This window comes from Thalassophryne amazonica, chromosome 1, assembly GCF_902500255.1.
Source record: "Thalassophryne amazonica chromosome 1, fThaAma1.1, whole genome shotgun sequence".
In the NCBI taxonomy this organism is placed as follows: domain Eukaryota; kingdom Metazoa; phylum Chordata; class Actinopteri; order Batrachoidiformes; family Batrachoididae; genus Thalassophryne; species Thalassophryne amazonica.
This window is the reverse complement of record NC_047103.1, coordinates 88,760,208-88,784,508: the sequence shown is the minus strand read 5'-3', so window position 1 is coordinate 88,784,508 and position 24,301 is coordinate 88,760,208. Positions and strand designations below refer to the sequence as shown.

Sequence of the window (24,301 nt, the reverse complement as noted above, 5' to 3'; positions counted from 1 at the left end):
GCAGAAAATAGATATAAGAAATACAAAAATAGATTAACTAATATTATACGGGTATGTAGGAAGGAATATTATAGTAACATATTATATAATAACAAAAACAATATTAAAGGAATATGGGATATATTAAATAGCATTATCAAAAATGGTAATAAAAAACAGAGTTACCCTCAGTATTTCATTGATAATAATGTCAAGAAGGAAAATAAGGATGAGGTAGTCAACGGTTTTAATAATTTTTTTGTAAATATTGGACCAAGCTTGGCAGAAAAAATTCCAGATTCCCAACCTGAGGATTGGGATAATAATCTCATAGAAAGAAATCCCTGTTCAATGTTCCTCACAGCAGTGGATGGAAATGAAATTATAGACATTGTGAATAATTGTAAATATAAAACATCTACCGATTTAAATGAAATTGATATGGTGGTGGTAAAACAGGTCATTGAATGGATTGTAGAACCATTAACATACATCTGTAACTTATCATTTCAAACCGGTAAATTTCCCAATCAAATGAAAATAGCTAAGGTTGTGCCGCTGTATAAGACTGGGGATAGACACCACTTCACAAATTATAGACCTGTTTCTTTGCTTCCACAATTTTCCAAATTATTAGAAAAGTTATTCAATAATAGATTAGACAAATTCATAAATAAACATAAATTACTTACTGATAGTCAATATGGATTCAGAGCACATAGTTCAACATCACTTGCATTAATAGAATCAGTTGAGGAGATTACAAACGCCATAGACCACAAATTACATTCAGTTGGAATATTTATAGACCTTAAAAAGGCTTTTGATACAATTAATCATGACATATTAATCAATAAACTTGAACAGTATGGGATTAGGGGGTTGGTGTTGCACTGGGTGAGAAGCTACTTAAGTAACAGAAAACAGTTTGTGAAGTTGGGGGAATATACATCATCATGCTTGGACAATGCTTGTGGCGTCCCACAGGGGTCAGTATTGGGTCCAAAACTGTTTCTAATTTATATAAATGATATTGTCAATGTTTCCAAAATATTAAAATTAGTATTATTTGCAGATGACACAAACATTTTTTGTTCAGGGGGGGATTTGCAGCAGTTACTGAGGAGGATCAGTATAGAAATGGGAAAATTGAAAATATGGTTTGACAGAAACAAATTATCATTAAACTTAAGTAAAACAAAATACATGTTATTTGGCTATTGTAATACAGACATACAGGTTCAGTTACAAGTCGAGGGGGTAGATATTGAAAGGGTACATGAAAATAAGTTTCTGGGGGTGATAATAGATGATAAGATAAACTGGAAGACTCATATAAAACATATACAAAGTAAACTGTCAAGAAGCATTTCAGTTCTAAACAAAGCGAAACATATTCTGGACCACAACTCACTCCGCATTCTTTACTGCTCACTGGTTTTACCATATTTACAGTACTGTGCAGAGGTATGGGGTAATACTTATAAAGGTACAACACAATCACTATCAGTAATGCAGAAAAGAGCTATAAGAATCATTCATAATACTGGCTATAGAGATCATACAAATCCACTATTTTTACAATCCAAATTCTTAAAATTCACAGACTTGGTTCATTTTCAAACAGTACAAATTGTGTATAAAGCAATAAACAATTTACTTCCAGCAAATATTAAAAATATGTTTTTTAACAGATCAGGGGATTACAGTCTGAGGGGGAAATTTAATTTAAAGCATCAGTGGGCACGAACAACATTAAAAGGTTTCTGTATTTCTGTCTGTGGGGTGAGGATGTGGAACAGATTGGGAGTGGGGCTCAAGCAATGTCCAAGCATGAACCAGTTCAAACAGCGGTACAAAAATATGTTTTTTTCTGGGTATAGGGAGGAGGAAGGGTAATGAGTGTTAGGGTGTTTTTGTTTTTTGCTTCGGCTTGTAAATATATAGTATTTTGTATGTAAGTAGGTATGTGTAGGTGTATGTTTGTGTATGTATATATGTATGTGTATATATATGTATATATATATATATATATTGATATCGGTTTAGGTGTGTAGGAATCTATGTGTATATGTGGCAAAGGGTATTACTGCTTGTGGGGAAGAAGGGGTAGGGATAAATAAGCTGATGCTTCACCCTACCCCTTTTCGGACATGTTGGGTACACAGTAGGAACTTTTTTGTTGTTGTCTTTACTGATCTATCTTGTAATTGTTGTTGTATCAAATGTTCGAAATAAACAGTTTTCATTCATTCAGCATTGACTCTGTACACTGTCGGCTACTGATAAGCCAATTTTGAGTTTAAGCACCACAGGAGCTGCTGAGTAAATTCAAAGGTGATCACAAACACATAAAAAATAAAACCCCAAACACTGTCATCATCTTTATCAAAATAAGTCACACTTTATCTCTATGTTATTATATATTGTGGCAAGCTGCGTGGAAGAACGAACCAGAGCTTTTGTCTTTAGAGAGTTAATTGAGAGAGTGGGTGACCCTGGAAATATAGACCTGGAATAGACATGCGCGCCTCAATCTATTAGCGTAGCTCAGGACAGGAAGGCGCCATTACTAAGGGTGGAGATGTGCCGATCATCAATAATAAACTGACTGCTCTTTTTGCACTAGCGTCACTATTTCTTAACAGATTTTAATAAATGTAGGCTTGTTTTAAAGCCCTTTTGAAAGCTCTTTCCAATGAACCTATGCATGTGTGGGTGAAAAAAAAAACTTTTATGTAAAATGCAGAAATTTGGGGAAATTATGACAAACTGTTCTGCTTTTCTCACTCTACTGTCGCTATTTGTTAACATATTTTAATAAACGTAGGTTTGTTTCAAAGCCCTTTTAATTGCTCTTTCTAATGAAAGAGCAATTTTTTTTTTCTACCCATGCCTAGGTAGAAAAAAAAGTTTTATGTAAAGTGTGGAAATTTGGGGAATTTACTGTTTTTTTTTTTCCTGTCATCATAATTCTCAATGGATTTTTATAAATGAAGCCTTGTAAGTTGTATTCAAGCTGATTAAAAGCTCGGATAAAAAAAAAAAATCCTTATGTATTTAAATATAAATCTTGGTTGGTAGGTGTTCAAATACTTATTTGCAGCAGTAACACACAAATAAATTATTAAAAAATCATACATTGTGATTTCTGGATTTTTTTAGATTATGTGTCTCACAGTGGACATGCACCTAAGATGAAAATTTCAGACCCCTCCATGATTTCTAAGTGGGACAACTTGCAAAACCGCATGGTGTTCAAATACTTATTTTCCTCACTGTGTATATATATATATATATATATAGCTTAATGAAAAGAACTTATGGCGTTGAGTTATAGTCTCAGTATATCGATATTGAATTGTGACATAACGACTTTAAAATAGACATTTGTTTTACATAATTACATTAAGGCTATTGTACAGTTCATTTTAGTATTCGAGAATTTGTTTTTGTAGTTTGTGCAGTTGATGCACTGGCTGTCTTTTTTCCCCTTATTTCGCTTCTGTTTAACTGGCTCAAGGCGCTCTCTCCACCCATAGTAATGGCCGCCGTGCGGCACGCCACTAGTCACGTGATGTCCATTCCAGGTCTCTATTTCCATGGTGGTGACATGATTTAAAAAAACGCTCACGTGACTCATGGTGCCTTCTTGGTTCCAAAATAGTTAATGTGTCTGCATGGAAATCCAGTTATTCTATTTATTTGCTGAAAATGCTGGGTTGTTGTGCATTTGGAGCCACAAATAGACACAGCAAGGGCTTCAAGCTGTACAAATTCCCTTCAGATCCAAACAGAAGAAAAGTTTGGAAAATAAAGTCAGCTGGTGGGATGGAAGCAGACTTCACCGTCAAAGTTTTGAGAGGTAAATTTATTGTTCTGTCCCATGTAGGGTAAAACTCACCTAAACCATCATAGTATAAACCAGAAATTCACAGTCACCGGACAAAAAAGTCCCAAAGTTTTTGTATTGTTTTACATGTAATAAACACCGTATATAACCGATTTTGTACAATGTATTTTTCATTCGCGTCAGATAAAATGTCTTGTCCGACCGCAATGTATTTCCATCCATTCCCCTCACATGTGGGACCGGAGTCATTTCTGTGATTAAAAGTCCGACCGTTTATTTTTTTCACACCGAGCTCAGACTTGTTGAGGGTCAAATTAGTCCATAATACAGCATGATCCAGAGACAGAGAACTTCAAACCTGTCACACATATCATTGTATGACACAGAATTACAGAGCTGCAGAAGCATAAATCATAAATTGTAAATTTGATAGCTTAACTATTTTTATATTTTTTTTGATAGCACCTGTATCTGTATGTGGTTAAATGATTTTTTTTAAAAAAAGATGAAAACAAAAGGTTCATTCAGTAGTTCTGCGCAGTTGGAAACAAAATGGTGCCATGTTCTGAGTTGATACCACTCTCTCAATTAAGGTACACTACAGACAGTGGCAGAAGGCATCAAATGCAAGGCTCATGGTGACAACATAACTTTTAAACCACCTGACTACACTACTTGAACTACAAAAACACAACAAATCTATAACACTAGCAACACTGCTAAACCAACATGAACCACAACAACAATAATCAAAAAACCCTGAACTCCCATAATGCATTGCACCACAACAATTCAGTCTTAGTAACGGGCCCAACAATCGCTACAATATTTATATACCGTTAACGGAGCTGCATTCATAAACACAAAACAAATGCACAAATAAAAATCCCAAACACTGTCATCGTCTTTATAAAAAGCAGTATATCGCAGTATTGTCTGCTCCTGACAGATTTACCATACAGCACTGTACTGCTTTCTTTAGGTTTTTTTTCCTGTTATGATTTGTTTTCAGTATGCAGTGCTGTGTGCTCACTGTACCTATAAACTAATGTGGTGACTACCTTTTGTTTTGGGAGTGTGAGGAGCTGGTCTCTGGATTCATTTAAAATAAAAAAAAAAATTCTTGCCCACTAATCTTGTTCTTTCCCAAGAAACTAATTTGACCTGACTAAATCTGTAATTAGGCTATTAATTAACTATCAATAAAATTTTGGTTTATTTCCTGTAAGTCAATGAATCATGTCAATAGCAGATATTTGTATATTTGAGCCGCTGTTTGAACAATACATCAGACGGGTAACCTTTGTGTCATTGCTTCCCACAATGATGCCAATTTCAGCCAGGTCTTTGAGTAATGACGACATCATCTCCATTACTCTCTTCTTCTGGTGATTCGTCATCTCCTTAAGCTTCTGGAGCTCAGAGTCGATGGAAGCCAAAGAGCTCTGGAGACAAAGTAACCAAACACACACCATGTAAATGTATATCTCTGTCATAATTTCTTGTGCATTCAGGACAACTGCAAAACAAGACTTTGACCTGCTTACAGACTTCTCATTGAGCTCCTCACTGAGAGCCTCAAATTCCTTTGTTTTGTCCTCGATCTCTTGGCTCTTCTGGTCGTAGTTGACAGCCAGCTCCTCCAGGGCTTGCAGCACCTCCTTGACCTCTTCCTTGGAGGCTTCATTCTCAGCTAGCAGCCGGTTTAGCTCTTTCTGCAAATTGTCGTGGTCCCAGCGCGAGGAGGCCAAGAGCTGTGTGTGAAGATGGTGAGCATAAAAGAAGACAGGAATATTCACTCACGTGTTGCAGACCACATATGTACTGAAGTACAACTCACAGCAGTACAGATTTTTCATTCTACTGTAGTTTCCAGGTAGTCTGTCTGTAATTAACCCAAAACTGCTAAGGCAGAAATATCTGCATACCATGGGGCCTTTCTACATTGAAATCCTGCTGTGCACACTGAGGGGCTGAGCATTGCAATCATTGACACATGGTGCATGTTAGGTGTGCTCACCAACACGGTGCAATCTATCATTGCAAGCCAGCGCAGTGAATGCAAAGGAATGGAATTGTCAGTATTTATGGCCACGTTGTGGCCATAACATAAAATTATCCAATCAGTGCCATCTGTTATTGAGATTAAACCAGAGGGCCAAGTTCTAGCTCTAGCCAAAGCCTCCACTAAATCCTGAAGGTGTAATGACTGGTGTGACCGCTGGGTTCTTCCCTCTACTGCTGTATGAACATTGTTCATTGCCACCATGCATTATGAATGTTAATTAATGGAAGGATTAGGAAGGACAAACCCACACAGAGACTTGGTGTTAGATACAAGTTGCAGCACTGTTAATGCTAAGGTAAAAACTGTTCACTTTTGCTCTGGTGCATTCTGCCCTCCGATGCACATGAAGCTGCCAGCGTCCCCCCCGCCGTCCCTGCATTACACTGTGACAGCACTGGACTGCAGTTTTATTCACACTTGGGTCATAAGAAGTACCTACATTCAAATGGACACCAATTTTTTTTTTTGGATGAAATTCTGTGATCTTGATGAAAGTCACAATGGTCACAAAAAGACAACCAAAATATGAAATATGGTGTGACAACAATATTTGGCAGCCTGTATTTTAAGCACAGTTATGTTTCAAAACAACATCCTTCGAGCAGCTATATGAGTAAATCTTTCTAATTTTACTATGCAAGTGTAGAGAGTTCAAGGCACACAGTGCAGATGGTGCTCAAAGTTTGTCTCTATCACTTCCTTTGGTGTGCCCCCCCCCGCCCAAAGACATTTTGTGCAAAGTGCCCTTATCTCATCAACCTAGTTTATACTCCTATCAAAGGGATGACATGTCCTGTCCTGCTGCAGCAGAAATCATTCATTCAATCATTTGAGATATGAGGTGGGGTGGGGAGGGGTGAAGTACAAAAGTACATTACTGGTGTATATTAACCCCGCCTGGTGAACCATGTCTGACATGAAATAATTATCAGTGTAAAGTGATGTATATTTAAAATCTTTTGGGCATTTTTTTAATGTAATGTTACCTGTACAAGCATGACATCAAGGTATGGGAATATTTATACATTAGCTCCACAAAATATCAAGATATTTGGCTACAAATTAAAATGCAATGGGACAGATCTCCAAAGACCTTTACACTTTAATTTTACAGGCTGTCTGTGGTCTCAGCTGTCACCGTGGGTTTGTGCTGACAGCAGGAGAGAGCAGCAGAAGGAGCTGCCTCACCTCCTCTTGGTCCAACATCTGTTGTTTCAGTTTCTCCACAAACTGAGACTGCTGGTTGATCTCATCATCCTAGAAAGAAGAGAAGGATTGTCACGGAGAGGAGAAGACGAGGCCCAATAAAAGACAAACATCTCAGTCATTTTGTTTTCCTTTAACACATTCAGGCCTGCCATCTACTGGTCATTGTGAATACTACAATTTCATGTAACCATGACAAAAATGACATATTACTGATTATCATTTGTAAAATAATAATATTGTTGTTTATTATGGTTGTTATGAATGAAATCTTTATTTTGAACATGTAAACAGATTAAAATGCAGGGAAAAATGTCTAATAAAACAGAGTGAAGCCATTCATTCATTTTCAGCAGCTTGTCCAGGTTGCAGTGGCAGCAGAGCATCCTCTGCAAAGTTCTGTACCTGTTCCCGGGAATACCAAGGCATTCCCAACACAGCTGGGAAATATAATCTCTCCAGCATGTGTCTGGACGTGTCTGTAAGACCTCCAGGGAGAATCCTTACCAGATGCCCAAACCACCTCAACTGGCTCATTTCAAAACAAAGAAGTAGGAGCTCTACTCAGACTCCCTCCCTGATTGTCAACGGAGGAATCTCATTTCTGCTGCTTGTATCTGTGATCTTGTTCTTTCAGTCATGATACAAAGCTCATGGCCATAGGTGAGGATAGGAGTGTAAACAGACTGGTAACTTGAGAGTCTCGCCTTCCGGTTCAGCTCCTTCTTCAGCACGACGGTCCGGTACAACATCCGTAAAATTTCAGACACCGCCCCAATCAGTTTATCAATCTCTCCCTGCAATTTACCCCCAATCATGAACAAGACCCTGAGATATTTAAACTCCTCCACCTGATGCACTAACTCTCCCCTCACCCAGAGGTGACAATCCACTGTTTTCCGACAGAGGACAATGGTCTCAGATTTCGAGGTGCTGATTATCATCCCACTCGCTTCACACTCAGCCTCAAACTGGCTCAGTTGTCACACGTCGGCTCTGCAGATTGGGCAGATGGTGTTCTCCTGTAACCATGCCCCAACACAGAGGGCATGGAAGACGTGGTCACGCATGAATAGGCAGATGTCCTCACCAGCCACGTAATCCATCAAACAGATGGCACTGCTCATGTTTGTGGTGTTATGCAGCTTGTGATTGGCCAAAGGTTCTTCAGCTGGTCCTGCCTCTTGCAGAACCGGTTCTTCTGGGATGAGATGTCCATACCTGTAGCAGTATAGACAGGTGGATTGGCCCATCAATCCTCCCAGCATCACCCTGCAGTCCAACATCTCCTTGAGGTCAGCGGGGAACGGGTCCATGGTGTCAATCTGTTCTTCTGGGACAAGATGTCCATACATGTAGCAATAAGGACAGAAGAACTGGCCCATCATCATGTCCTTCCAGCATCAACCCGCAGTCCAACATCTCCTTGAAATCAGCGTGGAACAGGTCCATGGTGTCAGTCTCTTCTGATGTCTTCTGCTCAATGACCAACTGTTCTCCAGGTCACACAACTTTAAAGCATTTTTTTTAACTTCTGGGGGTCTCATAACATTTTTGCTTGATTTAATGAGCGCCCAACAGCAGAGACAAAAAGATGCAGCAGAACACAAAAGACTGCGTAAGTGGGCACAAAGCTGAGCCTCAAGCAGAGCCAGAGACTGATTTTAACAGGCGGCCTTTATGACTAATGGCAGTGCAGCTGCACTAAACTTTCTCAGGGCGGCTGCTTTTACCGTGACTGCATCAGAATGAACAGTTTTCACTTAGAAAAACTCATAACACAACATCACACTTATGTAAACTTTGGAATTAATCTGTGCTTCAGTTCTTAATGTTAGTAGCTACATTCCATTCACATGCACGCTGGGACGCTTCTAATAGCTACATCACTGCTGTCGGAAACACTCCAGTACTCACTGGACTTTGTTTTCGGCAGTCTCTGTAGCTGTTTGTTGTGAATGCCATATACTTTGAAACCGGTTATGGAAGTGCACAAAGTTAATTCCGGTGAATCATAGGATGGTTACTAACAACCTAAATCTAAATTATGATTTCAGTGCGACATGTCCTTTAAGTGTGATGAGACTGCGAACACACTACAATGCTGACAGAACACCAGATCATGTTCATCCACTCTAAATGAAAAGTAAATGTAAACCAAAGTGTGGCCCGTGGATGGGTACCTTGTCATCCAGAGATTTATAGAGCTTGGCCAGTTCTGCCTCATACTTTTCTTTCTCAGCGGCTGTGAGCTGAAGGCCTGGAAGTGCACTGAGGGCTGGAGAAGCTGATGACTTCTTGTTGTTAAACACATTGTCCAGGGCCTGCACCTCTGCTTTGGCCTTCTCTTTGTCAAACTGCTCCTCCACTGGCACAGTCTCTCCTGCAGGGGGCGAGAGAGGCACAGCTCAGACACCCCACAGAGACACAACACTGTATTCTCAAATCTGTGTCTCATAAAATGTGATGACAAACAGGTGTACTGATGTAACTCAGGGATTATAAGAGTCATTCATACTATGGAAACATTGAGAAATGTTTGTATATGTTTGTTTCATTAATTTTCCAAGGTGCTTGGGCTAATTTCCACCAAACCTGCTGTGTGCATGAAATGTGACACTTCGGGGATTTATTTTGGCCAAAAAGGACTAAGTTTTTGTTGATCCGTCTGTTCCCCTACACCTCTGAGGTCCTTTGGCTTTTTCCTACAAACCTTAGATGGACAGATGACGACCTCAAAACTGCCTTTTTAGGAGTTTATTTTAGCAAACGTTTGCAGTTACTGTAGTCAAAGTTCACAAATATGATTTTTCACTCCGATGTCCACCAAACGTGGCTCACATATGGAAATACAGTGGGGTAAAAAAGTATTTAGTCAGTCCCTGATTGTGCAAGTTCTCCTACTTAGAAACATGAGAGAGGTCTGTAATTTTCAACATAGGTACACTTCAACTATGAGAGACAAAATGAGAAAAAAAAAATCCAGGAAATCACATTGTAGGATTTTTAAAGAATTTATTTGTAAATTATGGTGGAAAATAAGTATCTGGTCAATAACAAAAGTTAAACTCAATACTTTGTAACATAATCATTGTTGGCAATGACAGAGGTCAAATGTTTCCTGTAAATCTTCACCAGGTTTGCAAACACTGTAGCTGATATTTTGGCCCATTCCTCCATGCAGATCTCCTCTAGAGCAGTGATGTTTTTGGGGCTGTCGCTGGGCAACATGGATTTTCAACTCCCTCAACAAATTTTCTATGGGGTTGAGGTCTGGAGACTGGCTTGGCCACTCCAGGACCTTGAAATGCTTTTTACGGAGCCACTCCTTATTGCCCGAGCGATGTGTTTAAGATCATTGTCTTGCTGGAAGACCCAGCCACACTGCATTGTCAATGCTCTCACTGATGGAAGGAGGTTTTGGCTTAAAATCCCATGATACATGGCCACGTTCATTCTTCCCTTAACATGGATCAGTCGTCCTGTCCCCTTTGCGGAAAAACAGCCCCAAAGCATGATGTTTCCACCCCCATGCTTCACAGTAGATATGGTCTTCGGGGAATGCAACTCAGCATTCGTCTTCCTCCAAACACGACAAGTTGAGTTTTTATGAAAATGTTCTATTTTGGTTTCATCTGAAAACATGATATTCTCCCAATCCTCTTCTGGATCATCCATATGCTCTCTGGCAAACTTCAGATGGGCCTGAACACGTACTAGCTTAAGCAGGGGGACACGCCTGGCACTGCAGGATTTGAGTCCGTCTCTGTGTAGTGTGTCGCCTTTGTTACCTTGGTCCCAGCTCTCTGCAGGTCTTTCATCAAGTCCCTTCGTGTAGTTTGGGGATTTTTGTTCACCGTTCTCATGGTCATTTTGACTCCACAGGATGACATCTTGCGTGTAGCCCCAGATCGAGGGACATTATCAATGATCTTGTATGTCTTCCATTTTCTTACAATTGCTCCCACAGTTGATTTGTTCACACCAACCTGCTTGACTATTGTAGATTCACTCTTCCCAGCCTGGTGCACATCTACAATTTTCTTCCTGGTGTCCTTTGACAGCTCTTTGGTCTTGGCCATGGTTGAGTTTGGAGTCTGACTGTTTGAGGCTGTGGACAGGTGTCTTTTATACAGATAACGAGTTCTAACAGGTGCCATTAATACAGGTAAGAGGTGGAGGACAGAAGAGCTTCTTAAAGAAGAAGTTACAGGTCTGTGAGAGCCAGATATCTTGCTTGTTTGTTTTTGACCAAATACTTATTTTCCACCATAATTTACAAATAAATTCTTTAAAAATCCTACAATGTGATTTCCTGGAATTCTTTTTCTCATGTTGTTGACTATCTTTCTCTAACAAAGAAGAATTTATTTGAAGTAATTTTACATTTTATTAATTTGGTTTGACGCAGCATGGTGGATTAGTGGTTAGCACTGTTGCTTTACAGCAAGAAGGTCGTGGGATCCCTTCCCACCTGGGGCTTTTCTGTATGGAGTTTGCATGTTCTCCCTGTGTTTTTGTGGGTTTGCTCCAGGTTCCTTCTGCTTCCAAAGACATGCTGGTCAGGTGAATTTGAAACTTTAAATTGACCGTAGGTGTCCGTGAATGTGTTTTCTTCTGTCTATACAGTAGTGTTCAGAATAATAGTAGTGCTATGTGACTAAAAAGATTAATCCAGGTTTTGAGTATATTTCTTATTGTTACATGGGAAACAAGGTACCAGTAGATTCAGTAGATTCTCACAAATACAACAAGACCAAGCATTCATGATATGCACACTCTTAAGGCTATGAAATTGGGCTATTAGTAAAAAAAAAGTAGAAAAGGGGGTGTTCACAATAATAGTAGTGTGGCATTCAGTTAGTGAGTTCGTCAATTTTGTGGAACAAACAGGTGTGAATCAGGTGTCCCCTATTTAAGGATGAAGCCAGCACCTGTTGAACATGCTTTTCTCTTTGAAAGCCTGAGGAAAATGGGACGTTCAAGACATTGTTCAGAAGAACAGCGTAGTTTGATTAAAAAGTTGAATGGAGAGGGGAAAACTTATACGCAGGTGCAAAAAATTATAGGCTGTTCATCTACAATGATCTCCAATGCTTTAAAATGGACAAAAAAAAAAAACAGAGACGTGTGGAAGAAAACTGAAAACAACCATCAAAATGGATAGAAGAATAAGCAGAATGGCAAAGGCTCACCCACTGATCAGCTCCAGGATGATCAAAGACAGTCTGGAGTTGTCTGTAAGTGCTGTGACAGTTAGAAGACACCTGTGTGAAGCTAATTTATTTGCAAGAATCCCCCGCAAAGTCCCTCTGTTAAATAAAAGACATGCAGAAGAGGTTACAACACATCAGCTGGCCTAAAGAGAAATGGAGGAATATTTTTTGGACTGATGAGAGTAAAATTGTTGTTTTTGGGTCCAAGGGTTGCAGACAGTTTGTGAGACAACCCCCAAACTCTGAATTCAAGCCACAGTTCACAGTGAAGACAGTGAAGCATGGTGGTCCAAGCATCATGATATGGGCATGTTTCTCCTACTATGGTGTTGGGCCTATATATCGCATACCAGGTATCATGGATCAGTTTGGATATGTCAAAATACTTGAAGAGGTCATGTTGCCTTGTGCTGAAGAGGACATGCCCTTGAAATGGGTGTTTCAACAAGACAATGACCCCAAGCACACTAGTAACTGAGCAAAATCTTGGTTCCAAACCAACAAAATTAATGCCTCACAGATGATAACAGTAGCATCAACAGCAGATGCTACTATTATAGTGAACACCCCCTTTTCTACTTTTTTTTTTACTAATAGCCCAATTTCATAGCCTTAAGAGTGTGCATATCATGAATATTTGGTCTTGTTGGATTTGTGAGAATCTACTGCATCTACTGGTGCCTTGTTTCCCATGTAACAATAAGAAACATACTCAAAACCTGCATTCATCTTTTTAGTCACATAGCACTACTATTATTCTGAATATATATATTATTCCGGCGGCTTGTGCCGCGTCGTTGCAGCTCGGAGCGCGGTGCACCGAGCGTCCTTAAAGGGGTCCTTAAAGCTGTACTAACAGACCTTATTCTCTGTGAAGCCTGTATGTGGCCCTGCGATAAACTGGTGTCCTGTCTAGGCTCTACACCGCCTCATACCCTATGACTGCTGGGACAGACTCCAGTAGGGGGGCTTCTAGATGGTACCCTTAACTGGAGTTAGTGGGTATAGTATATGAATGAATGATTTAGTTTGTAAATCATTTGTAAATCATTTTGTTCTTGTTAAAGTCCTATACAAATTAAATTATTTTTATTGGCTCTCATCACTCCCAAAGATAATCACAACATCTCCAGCTCTGCCTCCTGTCTTTTTGTTAGTGCCACCGTCTCTAAGCCGTACAACATAGCTGGTCTCACTACTGTCTTGTAGACTTTCCTCTTCACTCATATTCTTTGGTCACACATCACTCCTGTCACTTTTCTCCACCCTGCCTGTACTCTCTTCTTCATCTCTCTACCACACTCTCCTTTACTTTTGAAACAGCAGTGCAAATACAAACAAATGTTTATGCTGTGCTGCATACAAAAGTGTGTCTCTCTCGTTAACAGTAACTACTACTATAGTGCTCAATTGCCTATGTCACTCCCTGTATGTCAAAGTATACGCATGCCAGGTTTGGCTCAATTCTGAGGTGCCATTTGGAGAGGAGGCAAACACACACAACTGTGTCTTAATTTTCCCAGATGTCCTTTATATTTTTTTATTGGAGAGTCCTTACCAGTCCTCCAGCGGTTTAGTTCATTCTCCAACCATGTGACGGTGTTTTTCAGAGTCTTGTTTTTCTCTTTCTCCTTCTCCCATTTTTTCTTCCATTGCTCTGCTGTCAGTTCCACATTCAGACTCACTGTTTTTAATGGTTTTGGCCCTAGTGAGACACAAAGATGAGAGACACTTTTAGACTTTTTTTAATGCAGAAACAAAGCGGTTTTCTGGTAGAGGGTGTGGAAATCCATGTGCCTCCTCTGAGGCATATTAGCTCTTTTCCCACACTAAAGATCACACACAGAAGCTGCCACAGCAAGCTTTTTAATGACATTTTGTCCTTTGACCCTGTGAGGTTTAGGGGTATTTTCTATATTTTACCATACTTTCACTACTTCCCATTTTAAGGTACCTTTTTTGTATAAGCCCCATGTGCTGTATATCAGAATATTCACAACAATCTCAGCATTCAGAAATGTGTCAGATATTTGTAAAGAAAACTGAATACAGAAATAGTTTGTCCCCAAATCATAAAAAAATTAAATACATTCTTGCCTGTTGTAAGATGTGCAGAATGTGGCTTGGCATTGTCTTGCTGAAATAAGCAGGGACGTTCCTGAAAAAGACGTTGCTTGGATAGCAGCATGTGTTGCTCCAAAACCTGGATGTACCTTTCAGCATTGATGGTGCCATCACAGATGTGTAAGTTGCCCATGCCATGGGCACTAACACACCCCCATACCATCACAGATGCTGGCTTCTGAACTTTGCGCTGGTAGCAATCTAGATGGTCTTTTTCCTCTTTTGTCCAGAGGATACGACGTCCATGATTTCCAAAAACAATTTGAAATGTGGACTCATCAGACCAAATGGTTTTCTGAAGTGTTCCTGAGCCCACGCAGTAATTCCTTTACACAATGATGTCGATTTTTAATGCAGTGCTGCTTGAGGGATCGGAGGTCACGGGCATTAAATGTTGGTTTTCGGCCTTGCTGCTTACATGTAGAGAGTTCTCCAGATTCTCTGAATCTTCTGATTATATTATGGACTGTAGATGATGGAATCTCTAAATTCTAAACTGAACGTTGAGAAACACTGTTCTTAAACTGTTGGACTATTTTTTTCATGCAGTTGTTCACAAAGTGATGATCCTCACCCCATCTTTGCTTGTGAATGGTTGAGCCTTTTGAGGATACTCCTTTTATACCCAATCATGACATTCACCTGTTTCCAATTAGGTGTGCTTTGAGCATTCAACTTTCCCAGTCTTTTGTTGCCCCGTCCCAACTTTTTTGAAACGTGTTGCAGGCATCCATTTCAAAATGAGCAAATATTTGCCCCAAAACAATAAAGTTTATCAGTTTGAACATTAAATATCTTGTCTTTGTGGTGTATTCAGTTGAATATGGCTTGAAGAGGATTTGCAAATCACTGTATTGTTTTTATTTACATTTTACACAACGTCCCAACTTTATTGGAATTGGGGTTATAGGACAATATATGAAGAAAATGGGAAAATAAAATCACTCACCATTTTGACTTCGACGATTTCTGCCTTCATTCTATCCAGAAATGTCCATAAGTATCTAAAACTATCTGAGTTACCAGTTCTACACACGGGTAATAGAGATGACGTTGAGCCATGTCATTTTACATTTCATGTCACTTTAGTTAAGGTGTAGTAAGTTGCATTGCATTGTGTGTATGTTATTAATTTTCAGAGAGCAGTTTGTAACATTCATGAGACTCAAGTGAATGATGATAAAAGGTGACAGCATGTCATATCACAGCAATGCTCTGGCATGACGTACACAGCAGGTACATTTTAAATGAAAAAACTGTGCACCTTAACTTGAACGCAGTGCATGCTGGCCTGTTCAGATTGTAATTAAAGTGCACCCTAGCCAGCTGCTACTAGGGTAAAGTGTGATGCTTGATACCTGACCTGAGTACCAAGGGAAATGCAAAACTAAGGGCTCCAATGAGTAGGTCGTGATCTGATATATAAGGCTGACCGTGTGTGTTTGCGCATGTACGCTTTCAACCTAAGGGCCCCAGTGACCTCCCCCTTGGTGCCCCAAGTCACCATAGTAAGTTTGGTGTCGATTGCTTAATTACTGTGGCTGTGCATAGCGAACACAAACCATGCCACATACATACACTGTCTTTTATTCATATATACAAGGTCTGTCCATAAAGTATCGTATGTCTATCTCGGCTTTCAATGCTTACCAGTCCAGTAAGTATCAGTGAAATTGTGGAGAGCTGGACATGTCCAAACATGTCCTCTGACACGCCGAAACAGAGGTGTTCCTTTGTCTCGCTTCCAAAGCGAATCGGTCGTGACGCGCGAAGCCTCCGCGCGGCTTTCCATGACAAAATCTCTTGTTAAAAGTGAAATCTGGTGGACAATGGCTGATGTCCAGTTCTTGTGATAATCAGAGAAAGAGCACACAATGATCTCATATCCACAGAGCCATCCGTTTAGAAATGGCCCGGCGGCTTGTGCCGTGTCGTTGCAGCTCGGAGCGCGGTGCACCGAGCGTCCTTAAAGGGGTCCTTAAAGCTGTACTAACAGACCTTATTCTCTGTGAAGCCCGTAAAATTTTCACCAAAAGCCAGATAAATTTTTCGAATGGTTTCCAGGTGCCAGTCTCTAACAGCTTCTGAAAAAATTCTGATGGAAAAAAGTCCTTTTCATTCCGCCATTTCCAGACAATGAAAATCCGACGAGGGGGCAGGACCACTCCTTCCCAAGGCGTGCTCACAGGCGAATGACGTCACGACAGGCGTGGAAAAACTCACGCATGCGCACGAGGGTTCAAGCATGTCTGACGTAAAAACATATGAATGAAATCCATATAGTTTTTGGAAAAAAAAAAGGACCATTACTTTACTGACAGACCTCGTAAGTGCATTTAAATGATCAACCACCCAGACTGCTTCCACTGATCTATTTCCCCTTGATTATATAGGACTGCATATTATTACATTGCTCTGTCCCCAGCCAATCTACCCTACAGTTGGAAGAGGTAAGTTCAATATAGAACCTGAGGCCCATTGGTGCCGGTGTCGCTGACCGAATGGTCCCCTCTAAAAGTCGGTCCACCCTGCTTTCACTGTGCATGCGTCATTTCGGAGCGTATAAGCAATTCACCGATTATCACCTCGTTTCTGCTTCAAACTGCACTGCAGTCATCATCTATCTCAGCGACAGATATCTGAAGCTTTTGTACAACAATCATTTCCACATAAATTCAGCATTATTTCATAATAAACGATGGAGGAAGCCATCACAGTGCCACAGACTGACGTGCTGCTCCGCCTACATCATTTTGGTGCGTCAGAAGCGATTCACCGATTATCACCTCATTTCTGCTTAAAACTGATTTTAGAATGATTTAAGAGGTTTTGCTTTGTCATGTGATGGTTAATGATCACATTATTCCCTTTGGTTTCTTTGGGTGTAGAGAATCAGAGTCAGGCTCAGACGCATGCGCGGTGAAAGTAGGGTGGACCAAGTTTTAGAGGGGCCTGTTCGGTTGCCGACATCGGTGCTCATCTCGGGATTCCGCAGTGTCAAGCAGATGAGTCTATTATTCCCCCTGGATGGGATCGCAGTCCAATGTAGGTTACTTCCCCAGCCAAGGCAGGTACCCATTTTCAGCTGGGTGGACTGAGATGATGCAGATTCTTGTCCAGTGAGACAGGTAGCGTGAGTGGGATTCAAACCTAGGCCTACCTACTGGCAGGTCAGCTTCTTATCCACTCAGCTACCTGCTCTGCAGTAGGGTATTTCAAATATCTTCAACTGTTTCTACCACCATAATCACCTGCTGATTTTGCACTATCAAGTACGTCTACCATCAGGGGGTGGTGGTTAATGCGCTTGGTTTCAGTTCAGAAGGTTCCGGGTTCAAATCCCACCCCTGCCACATTTCTCCATGTAATGTGGAGTTGCGTCAGGAAGGGCATCCGGCGTAAAACTTGTGCCAATTCAACATGCAGATCCACCTTGGATTTGCTGTGGCAACCCCGAGTGCAAACAAGGGAGCAGCCGAAGGGACTTTACTTTTTTAAGTACGTCTACCATCACCTTTTGTGCTTTATTACATGCACAACTGTGCAGTTTATCTTGTGCAATCATTTTACCATACCTATAACTCACTATATTCTATCTTTCACATAATCTGTATTTATGCACCCACCAGCAAACAATGCAATATACTTTAGTCACCTTTCTTTAATGTAAACATTTTTTTACTACGTCTCTTGCTGCTGCAACAAGTGATTTTCCCTGCTGTGGGATCAATAAAGATAATATTATCTTAAACATTCTCTCTGTTCCATTTTACCTTGAACCTAAGAAAGCAACAGACAAAAACTTGTGTTTACAGTTTCTGCAGTTATCAGGTGATGTGTCTTTGGCGTGTGCATACCTCTGTCCAAACAACAGCGTGGACCTGGTCTCAGCATCGTTGAAAGATGAAGGCGAGCAACAGATGACCATGGTGGTCCGACAGTTCCCTCCCAGTGAGTCCTGCAGGATCCTAGTCATCTTACTGTCTCGGTATGGTACATAAGCCTGACACACATAAAGGACCTCCAATTAAAATCCAGTGAGACCATGCATTGACAGTCTAGAATATATCTGTTTCATCCCATCAGGTCCTTTCTGTGTGGAATTTGCACATTATCCCCATGTTTGCGTGGGTTCCCTCCAGATGGCTTCCTCCCACTTCAAAAGACATGCAGATTTGATGAATTGGTGACTCTAAATTGGCTGTATGTGTGAGTGTGAATGTGTTTTCTTGCCTATACAACCCCTGGCAAAAATGATGGAATCACCGGCCTCGGAGGATGTTAATTCAGTTGTTTAATTTTGTAGAAAAAAAGCAGATCACAGACATGACACAAAACTAAAGTCATTTCAAATGGCAAATTTCTGGCTTTAAGAAACACTATAAGAAATCAGGAAAAAATATTGTGGCAGTCAGTAACGGTTACTTTTTTAGACCAAGCAGAGAGAAAAAAATATGGAATCACTCAATTCTGAGGAAAAAATGATGGAATCATGAAAAACAAAAGAACGCTCCAACACATCACTAGTATTTTGTTGCACCACCTCTGGCTTTTATAACAGCTTGCAGTCTCTGAGGCATGGACTTAATGAGTGACAAACAGTACTCTTCATCAATCTGGCTCCAACTTTCTCTGATTGCTATTGCCAGATTAGCGTTGCAGGTTGGAGCCTTGTCATGGACCATTTTCTTCAACTTCCACCAAAGATTTTCAATTGGATTAAGATCTGGACTATTTGCAGGCCATGACATTGACCCTATGTGTCTTTTTGCAAGGAATGTTTTCACAGTTTTTGCTCTATGGCAAGATGCATTATCATCTTGAAAAATGAGTTCATCATCCCCAAACATCCTTTCAATTGATGGGATAAGAAAAGTGTCCAAAATATCAACGTAAACTTGTGCATTTATTGATGATGTAATGACAGCCATCTCCCCAGTGCCTTTACCTGACATGCAGCCCCATATCATCAATGACTGTGGAAATTTCCATGTTCTCTTCAGGCAGTCATCTTTATAAATCTTAGCTTTCGTTTAGCTTTTCTGTATGTAAATCCCATTTCCTTTAGGTGGTTTCTTACAGTTCGGTCACAGACGTTGACTCCAGTTTCCTCCCATTCATTTCTCATTTGTTTTGTTGTGCATTTTCGATTTTTGAGACATATTGCTTTAAGTTTTCTGTCTTAATGCTTTGATGTCTTCCTTGGTCTACCAGTATGTTTGCCTTTAACAACCTTTCCATGTTGTTTGTATTTGGTCCAGAGTTTAGACACAGCTGACTGTGAACAACCAACATCTTTTGCAACATTGCGTGATGATTTACCCTCTTTTAAGAGTTTGATAATCCTCTCCTTTGTTTCAATTGACATCTCTCGTGTTGGAGCCATGATTCATGTCAGTCCACTTGGTGCAACAGCTCTCCAAGGTGTGATCACTCCTTTTTAGATGCAGACTAACAAGCAGATCTGATTTGATGCAGGTGTAAGTTTTGGGGATGAAAATTTACAGGGTGATTCCATAATTTATTCCTCAGAATTGAGTGAGTCCATATTTTTTTTCCCTCTGCTTGGTCTAAAAAAGTAACCATTAGTGACTGCCACAATTATTTTTCCTGATTTCTTATAGTGTTTCTTAAAGCCAGAAAGTTGCCATTTTAAATGACTTTAGTTTTGTGTCATGTCCGTGATCTGCTTTTTTCTACAAAATTAAACTGAATGAACATCCTCCGAGGCCGGTGATTCCATAATTTTTGCCAGGGGTTGTACTATGTGACCCTGTGACTGACAGACTGGCAGCATGTCCAAGGTGTATCCTGTTACCCCCCCAGGTGGAATAAGTGGGTATAATAAAATGAATGAATATTCATGTGCATCTTACATTTTAGCTGTTCTTGTTAACCAGAAGCCTGTTGTGGCACTTTTTTTGGGGGGGGGGGTGATATGGAAAAGATCTTGCATAAACAAAGGCTGGGTGGCAAGTGCTGCTGCATGCAGAATTTGTTACTGCAGTGGACAGCTCAGATCATTTGACCGAAGTCAGCATCCTCCAGAAGATTTACAGTGTTTAAAACACGAGTCGTGGGATGGCATAGCAAAAGCAATTGGTTGAAATAAAAGGATTAATAAATGGAATAGTTCGACTGTGCTGAATGCTTCGTCTCCAAAGTAAAGGTCAAACAAGGCCATTGGATTCTGACATGTTACCCCGTAACATGACAACTAAGCATGAGAGATGATGCAAACTATTCCTTTTAAAATGCTATTAACTCAACTAATAATTTGCTTTTTTTTTTTTTACCAAAATTGGAGCAACTTTAACTTTTGACCCCTGTACAAACTGAAACTGAACTTTGTCACCATTTTTGCTGTTTTTACCCCATAACATTCAGTCATATATAGTCCAAACTATACCTAGACTGCTATACCTTTTTTTATTGTTATGATCAGACAAATAATGTGGTGTAGTTTTCAACAAGATTGGAGCATTTTTAAATGTTGGCCCCTGTGTAATTTTTTTATTGACCCCTGTAACCTATTCGAGGTCAGCTCCAGGATGGCTCCATATCTGAAAATAAACATTAGCTAATTTAGAATATGTGTGCCAAATTCCATGCTTCCATCACAAAATGAACAATTTTTATGGAAATTTTAGCTAAGCTGCACCACTAGAGCAATCAGAGATTTCTGACATTCACCAATCTGGATCCAGATCACCACCAAAATTTTAATGTCGTCTTCCATGCCCTAATACAGTATGTATCTGTGGTGCAAATTTGGTGAGAATCCGTTAAGTAGTTTTGACATCAACCTTCAAAGCCTATATAAAGTGAAACTTGATTCAGATCACCTCCAAAATGTAATGGGTTGTTCCATAGCCTAATATCTATCTGTGATGGAACTTTCGTCAAAATCCATGCAGTAGTTTTGACGTACAGTTGTGCTCAAAAGTTTACATACCCTGGCAAAATTTTTGCTTTTTGGCCATTTTTAAGAGAATATGAATGACAGCACAAAAACTTTTTTTCATTCGTGGTTAGTGGTTGGGTGAAGCCATTTATTGTCAAACAACTGTGTTTCTTCTTTTAAATCAAAATGACAAGAAAACTACCCAAATGAATCTGATCAAAAGTTTACATCAACCTGTCCTTAATACTGTGTATTGACCCCTTTAATATCAGCGACAGCTTGGAGTCTTTTGTGGTAGTTGTGTACGAGGCTCTCTGATGATAAAGCTGCCACTGAATATGTCTTGGACTTTATTTACATCAATTATAAAGAAATACAAACAATATGGCACTTTATGGTAAATCTGCATGGAGTAGACAGTTCTCAAAAACTGAGTGACTGTGCAAGAAGGAGAAGAGTGAGGAAAGCCACCAAGACACCCAGACAACCCAGAAGAAGTTATAGGCTTACGTGGCTGTGATTAAGAAATTATGCACAGTGCAAGCTTTGCATTTTGTATCATCAGTTATCCATCTTCATGATGAAGTGGTATAGAGGAGGATTTTCTTAAAAAGAAGACCTGAAAGTTTAGCTACAAATTGCCAGAAGGTACATCTGAGATGCAAGCCTGGATTTGATCTGTTTTGGTGAAAGAAAATCCTTCTCTGCTCTACTCCACTATGAAGCTAAGAATAGTGACGCAAAATGCAAAGCTTGCACTGTGCACAATTTCTCCAATCACAGCCACATAAGCCCATAACTTCTTCTGGGTTGTCTGGGTGTCTTGGTGGCTTTCCTCACTCTTCTCCTTCTTGCACAGTCACTCAGTTTTTGAGAACTGTCTACTCCATGCAGATTTACCATAAAGTGCTATACTCTTTGTATTTCTTTGTAATTAATGTAAATAAAGTCCAAGACATATTCAGTGGCAGCTTTACCATCAGAGAGCCTCGTCCACAACTACCACAAAAGACTCCAAGTCTGTCTTTGATGTTAAAGGGGGCAATACACAGTATTAAGAACAGGGGTATGTAAACTTTTGAGCACAACTGTAATCCTGCTAACAGACAGACAAATAAATAAATAAACACTGATGATTTTATTACATCCTTGGTGGATGTAAAAAAAATTGTGTATTAAAATGATGGCTCTAGACTGCACAAAGAAGGTTATAGACTTGTCATATTTCTGTGTGTGTGTGGGAGGGGGCATGTCTCCAGACTCCCAAGTCACAACCCTCTCCCCTTCACCTGAAGCTTGAGCTGCCTCTCACTGATTCCATCTTCTTGTAAATCATTACACTGTTTTTCGTAAGAGAAATGTCTGGTCACATGGGATTTGAGGCTCCTTGACTTCAGCTCAGACAAACCCATGCATTTATCTGCCCACGATATCATCTACAGTTATTTGTATTTCACATCATAAAGCCATGAATTCCAAAACCATAACTTTTTTATATTTTTCATTCCATGTTTCATCTTTGTGAGGACACTAATTGTCCACTTTGGATCAGGTCTGTGATTGTGTTTTTCGCGTTGTCCACTCCCAGTACCCCGAACCAGTGAACAGCGCACCGAGCCTTCTGCCAGAGCTGAAATGACATTTCCCAGTGAAGACAGAGATTTGTTGATCATCTTAGCTTCATCCAACACTGTACCCTCAGCTCCAGTCTTACCCACCTTTAATAAAAAAAAAAAGAAACCTGTATCAGAGGAAACCAAAAAGCACACAAATCAATTAACAATTGTCTTTTACAAACATTTAAATAAACTTAAAGAAAAGTCACGAGAGGGGGAATAAATTAGATTACAGAATGTTTTTAGAAGCACTTAATGCTTCCTTTGACTTATTCTCAAGCAGGATTGTCATTTTCATTGTGATTTTTATGAAAAACAATCAACGACAGGTTATGAAAAACAATCAACGACAGGTGGGGTGGTGGTGGGGGGGGTTGACTACAAGTGTCAGAAAAGGGTGATAACTGTACTTTTTCACTTCCTGCCAGATCCACGAGGTAGAGTTTTCCCGTCATTTTCTGTCCAGTCTGCATGTTTTCCTGCTTGATGTTGATGAGAAAGATGCTGTGACTCCTCGAACTGTGTTCATTCATGTCTGAGATACAGGTGTGCACAAACACACAGAATTAGTCACTGAATAAACAACAGCATCATATTATTGTGGAATAAACAAAGATATTAATAATGACCTTTTTAGAATTTGCACTAATGTTTGCTGTTGGTATTTGTCGAGCTGGCAGACACAGGAACAGTTAACATCCTTGTGTGAGGTAGGCACATGAGATATTTGACTTGCATCCAACCATGGATAAAATAAAACAGGTCAGGCCTGGGAGCGTGTGCTGGTGCTGTACACTCGTGCATCCTCCACAGTACGGAAACACCGTGGGTCCTGGGTAGCAACCACTCAGGTAGGCAACTGGTCCATCCCCAAATCTCAGAAGTAACCATCTATCTGCTACAGACAGGTCAAGCGGGTGTCCCCTTGGCACTTCACCACTCACTGGGGTCCTCAACACTGAGGCATCTGCATGCTGGATCACACGCAAAACATGTCCAAAATGTTGTAGCTAATGTTCACTCATAAAGTAAGTGATACTCCTCATCTTAGTTTGCCGAAGTAACCTTTTGTTTGACACAATCATTCAGCAGTACCCATGGATCCCCTACAGAGATCTAATACCAAAGACACACAGTCACCACCTTAGGTCAGTAGTTAGAGTCCAAGTCTCACAGCCACACAAAATGACTGGAAACACCAGGAGCTTCATTTATAAATGCTGCACATGCACAAAATGTGACCAAGAAGATGCGCATGACAATATTAACATATACATTGTGATTTCTAAAAGAAACTACACTGCAAAATGTTGACATGTACACAAACTGTGACCC

General features: G+C 40.1%; 1 protein-coding gene across 1 annotated transcript in view; it reads right to left on the bottom strand.

Annotated features, from left to right (window-relative positions):
* LOC117508966 (kinesin-1 heavy chain-like) overlaps positions 1-24,301 on the bottom strand; it is a 119,869-nt gene that overhangs the window by 17,976 nt on the left and 77,592 nt on the right. Inside the window, 7 exon segments of the mRNA XM_034168825.1 lie at positions 5,134-5,277; positions 5,380-5,586; positions 7,089-7,157; positions 9,290-9,489; positions 13,881-14,008; positions 14,010-14,027; positions 18,304-18,449. Of these exon segments, the coding sequence (XP_034024716.1) occupies positions 5,134-5,277; positions 5,380-5,586; positions 7,089-7,157; positions 9,290-9,489; positions 13,881-14,008; positions 14,010-14,027; positions 18,304-18,449 (912 nt within the window).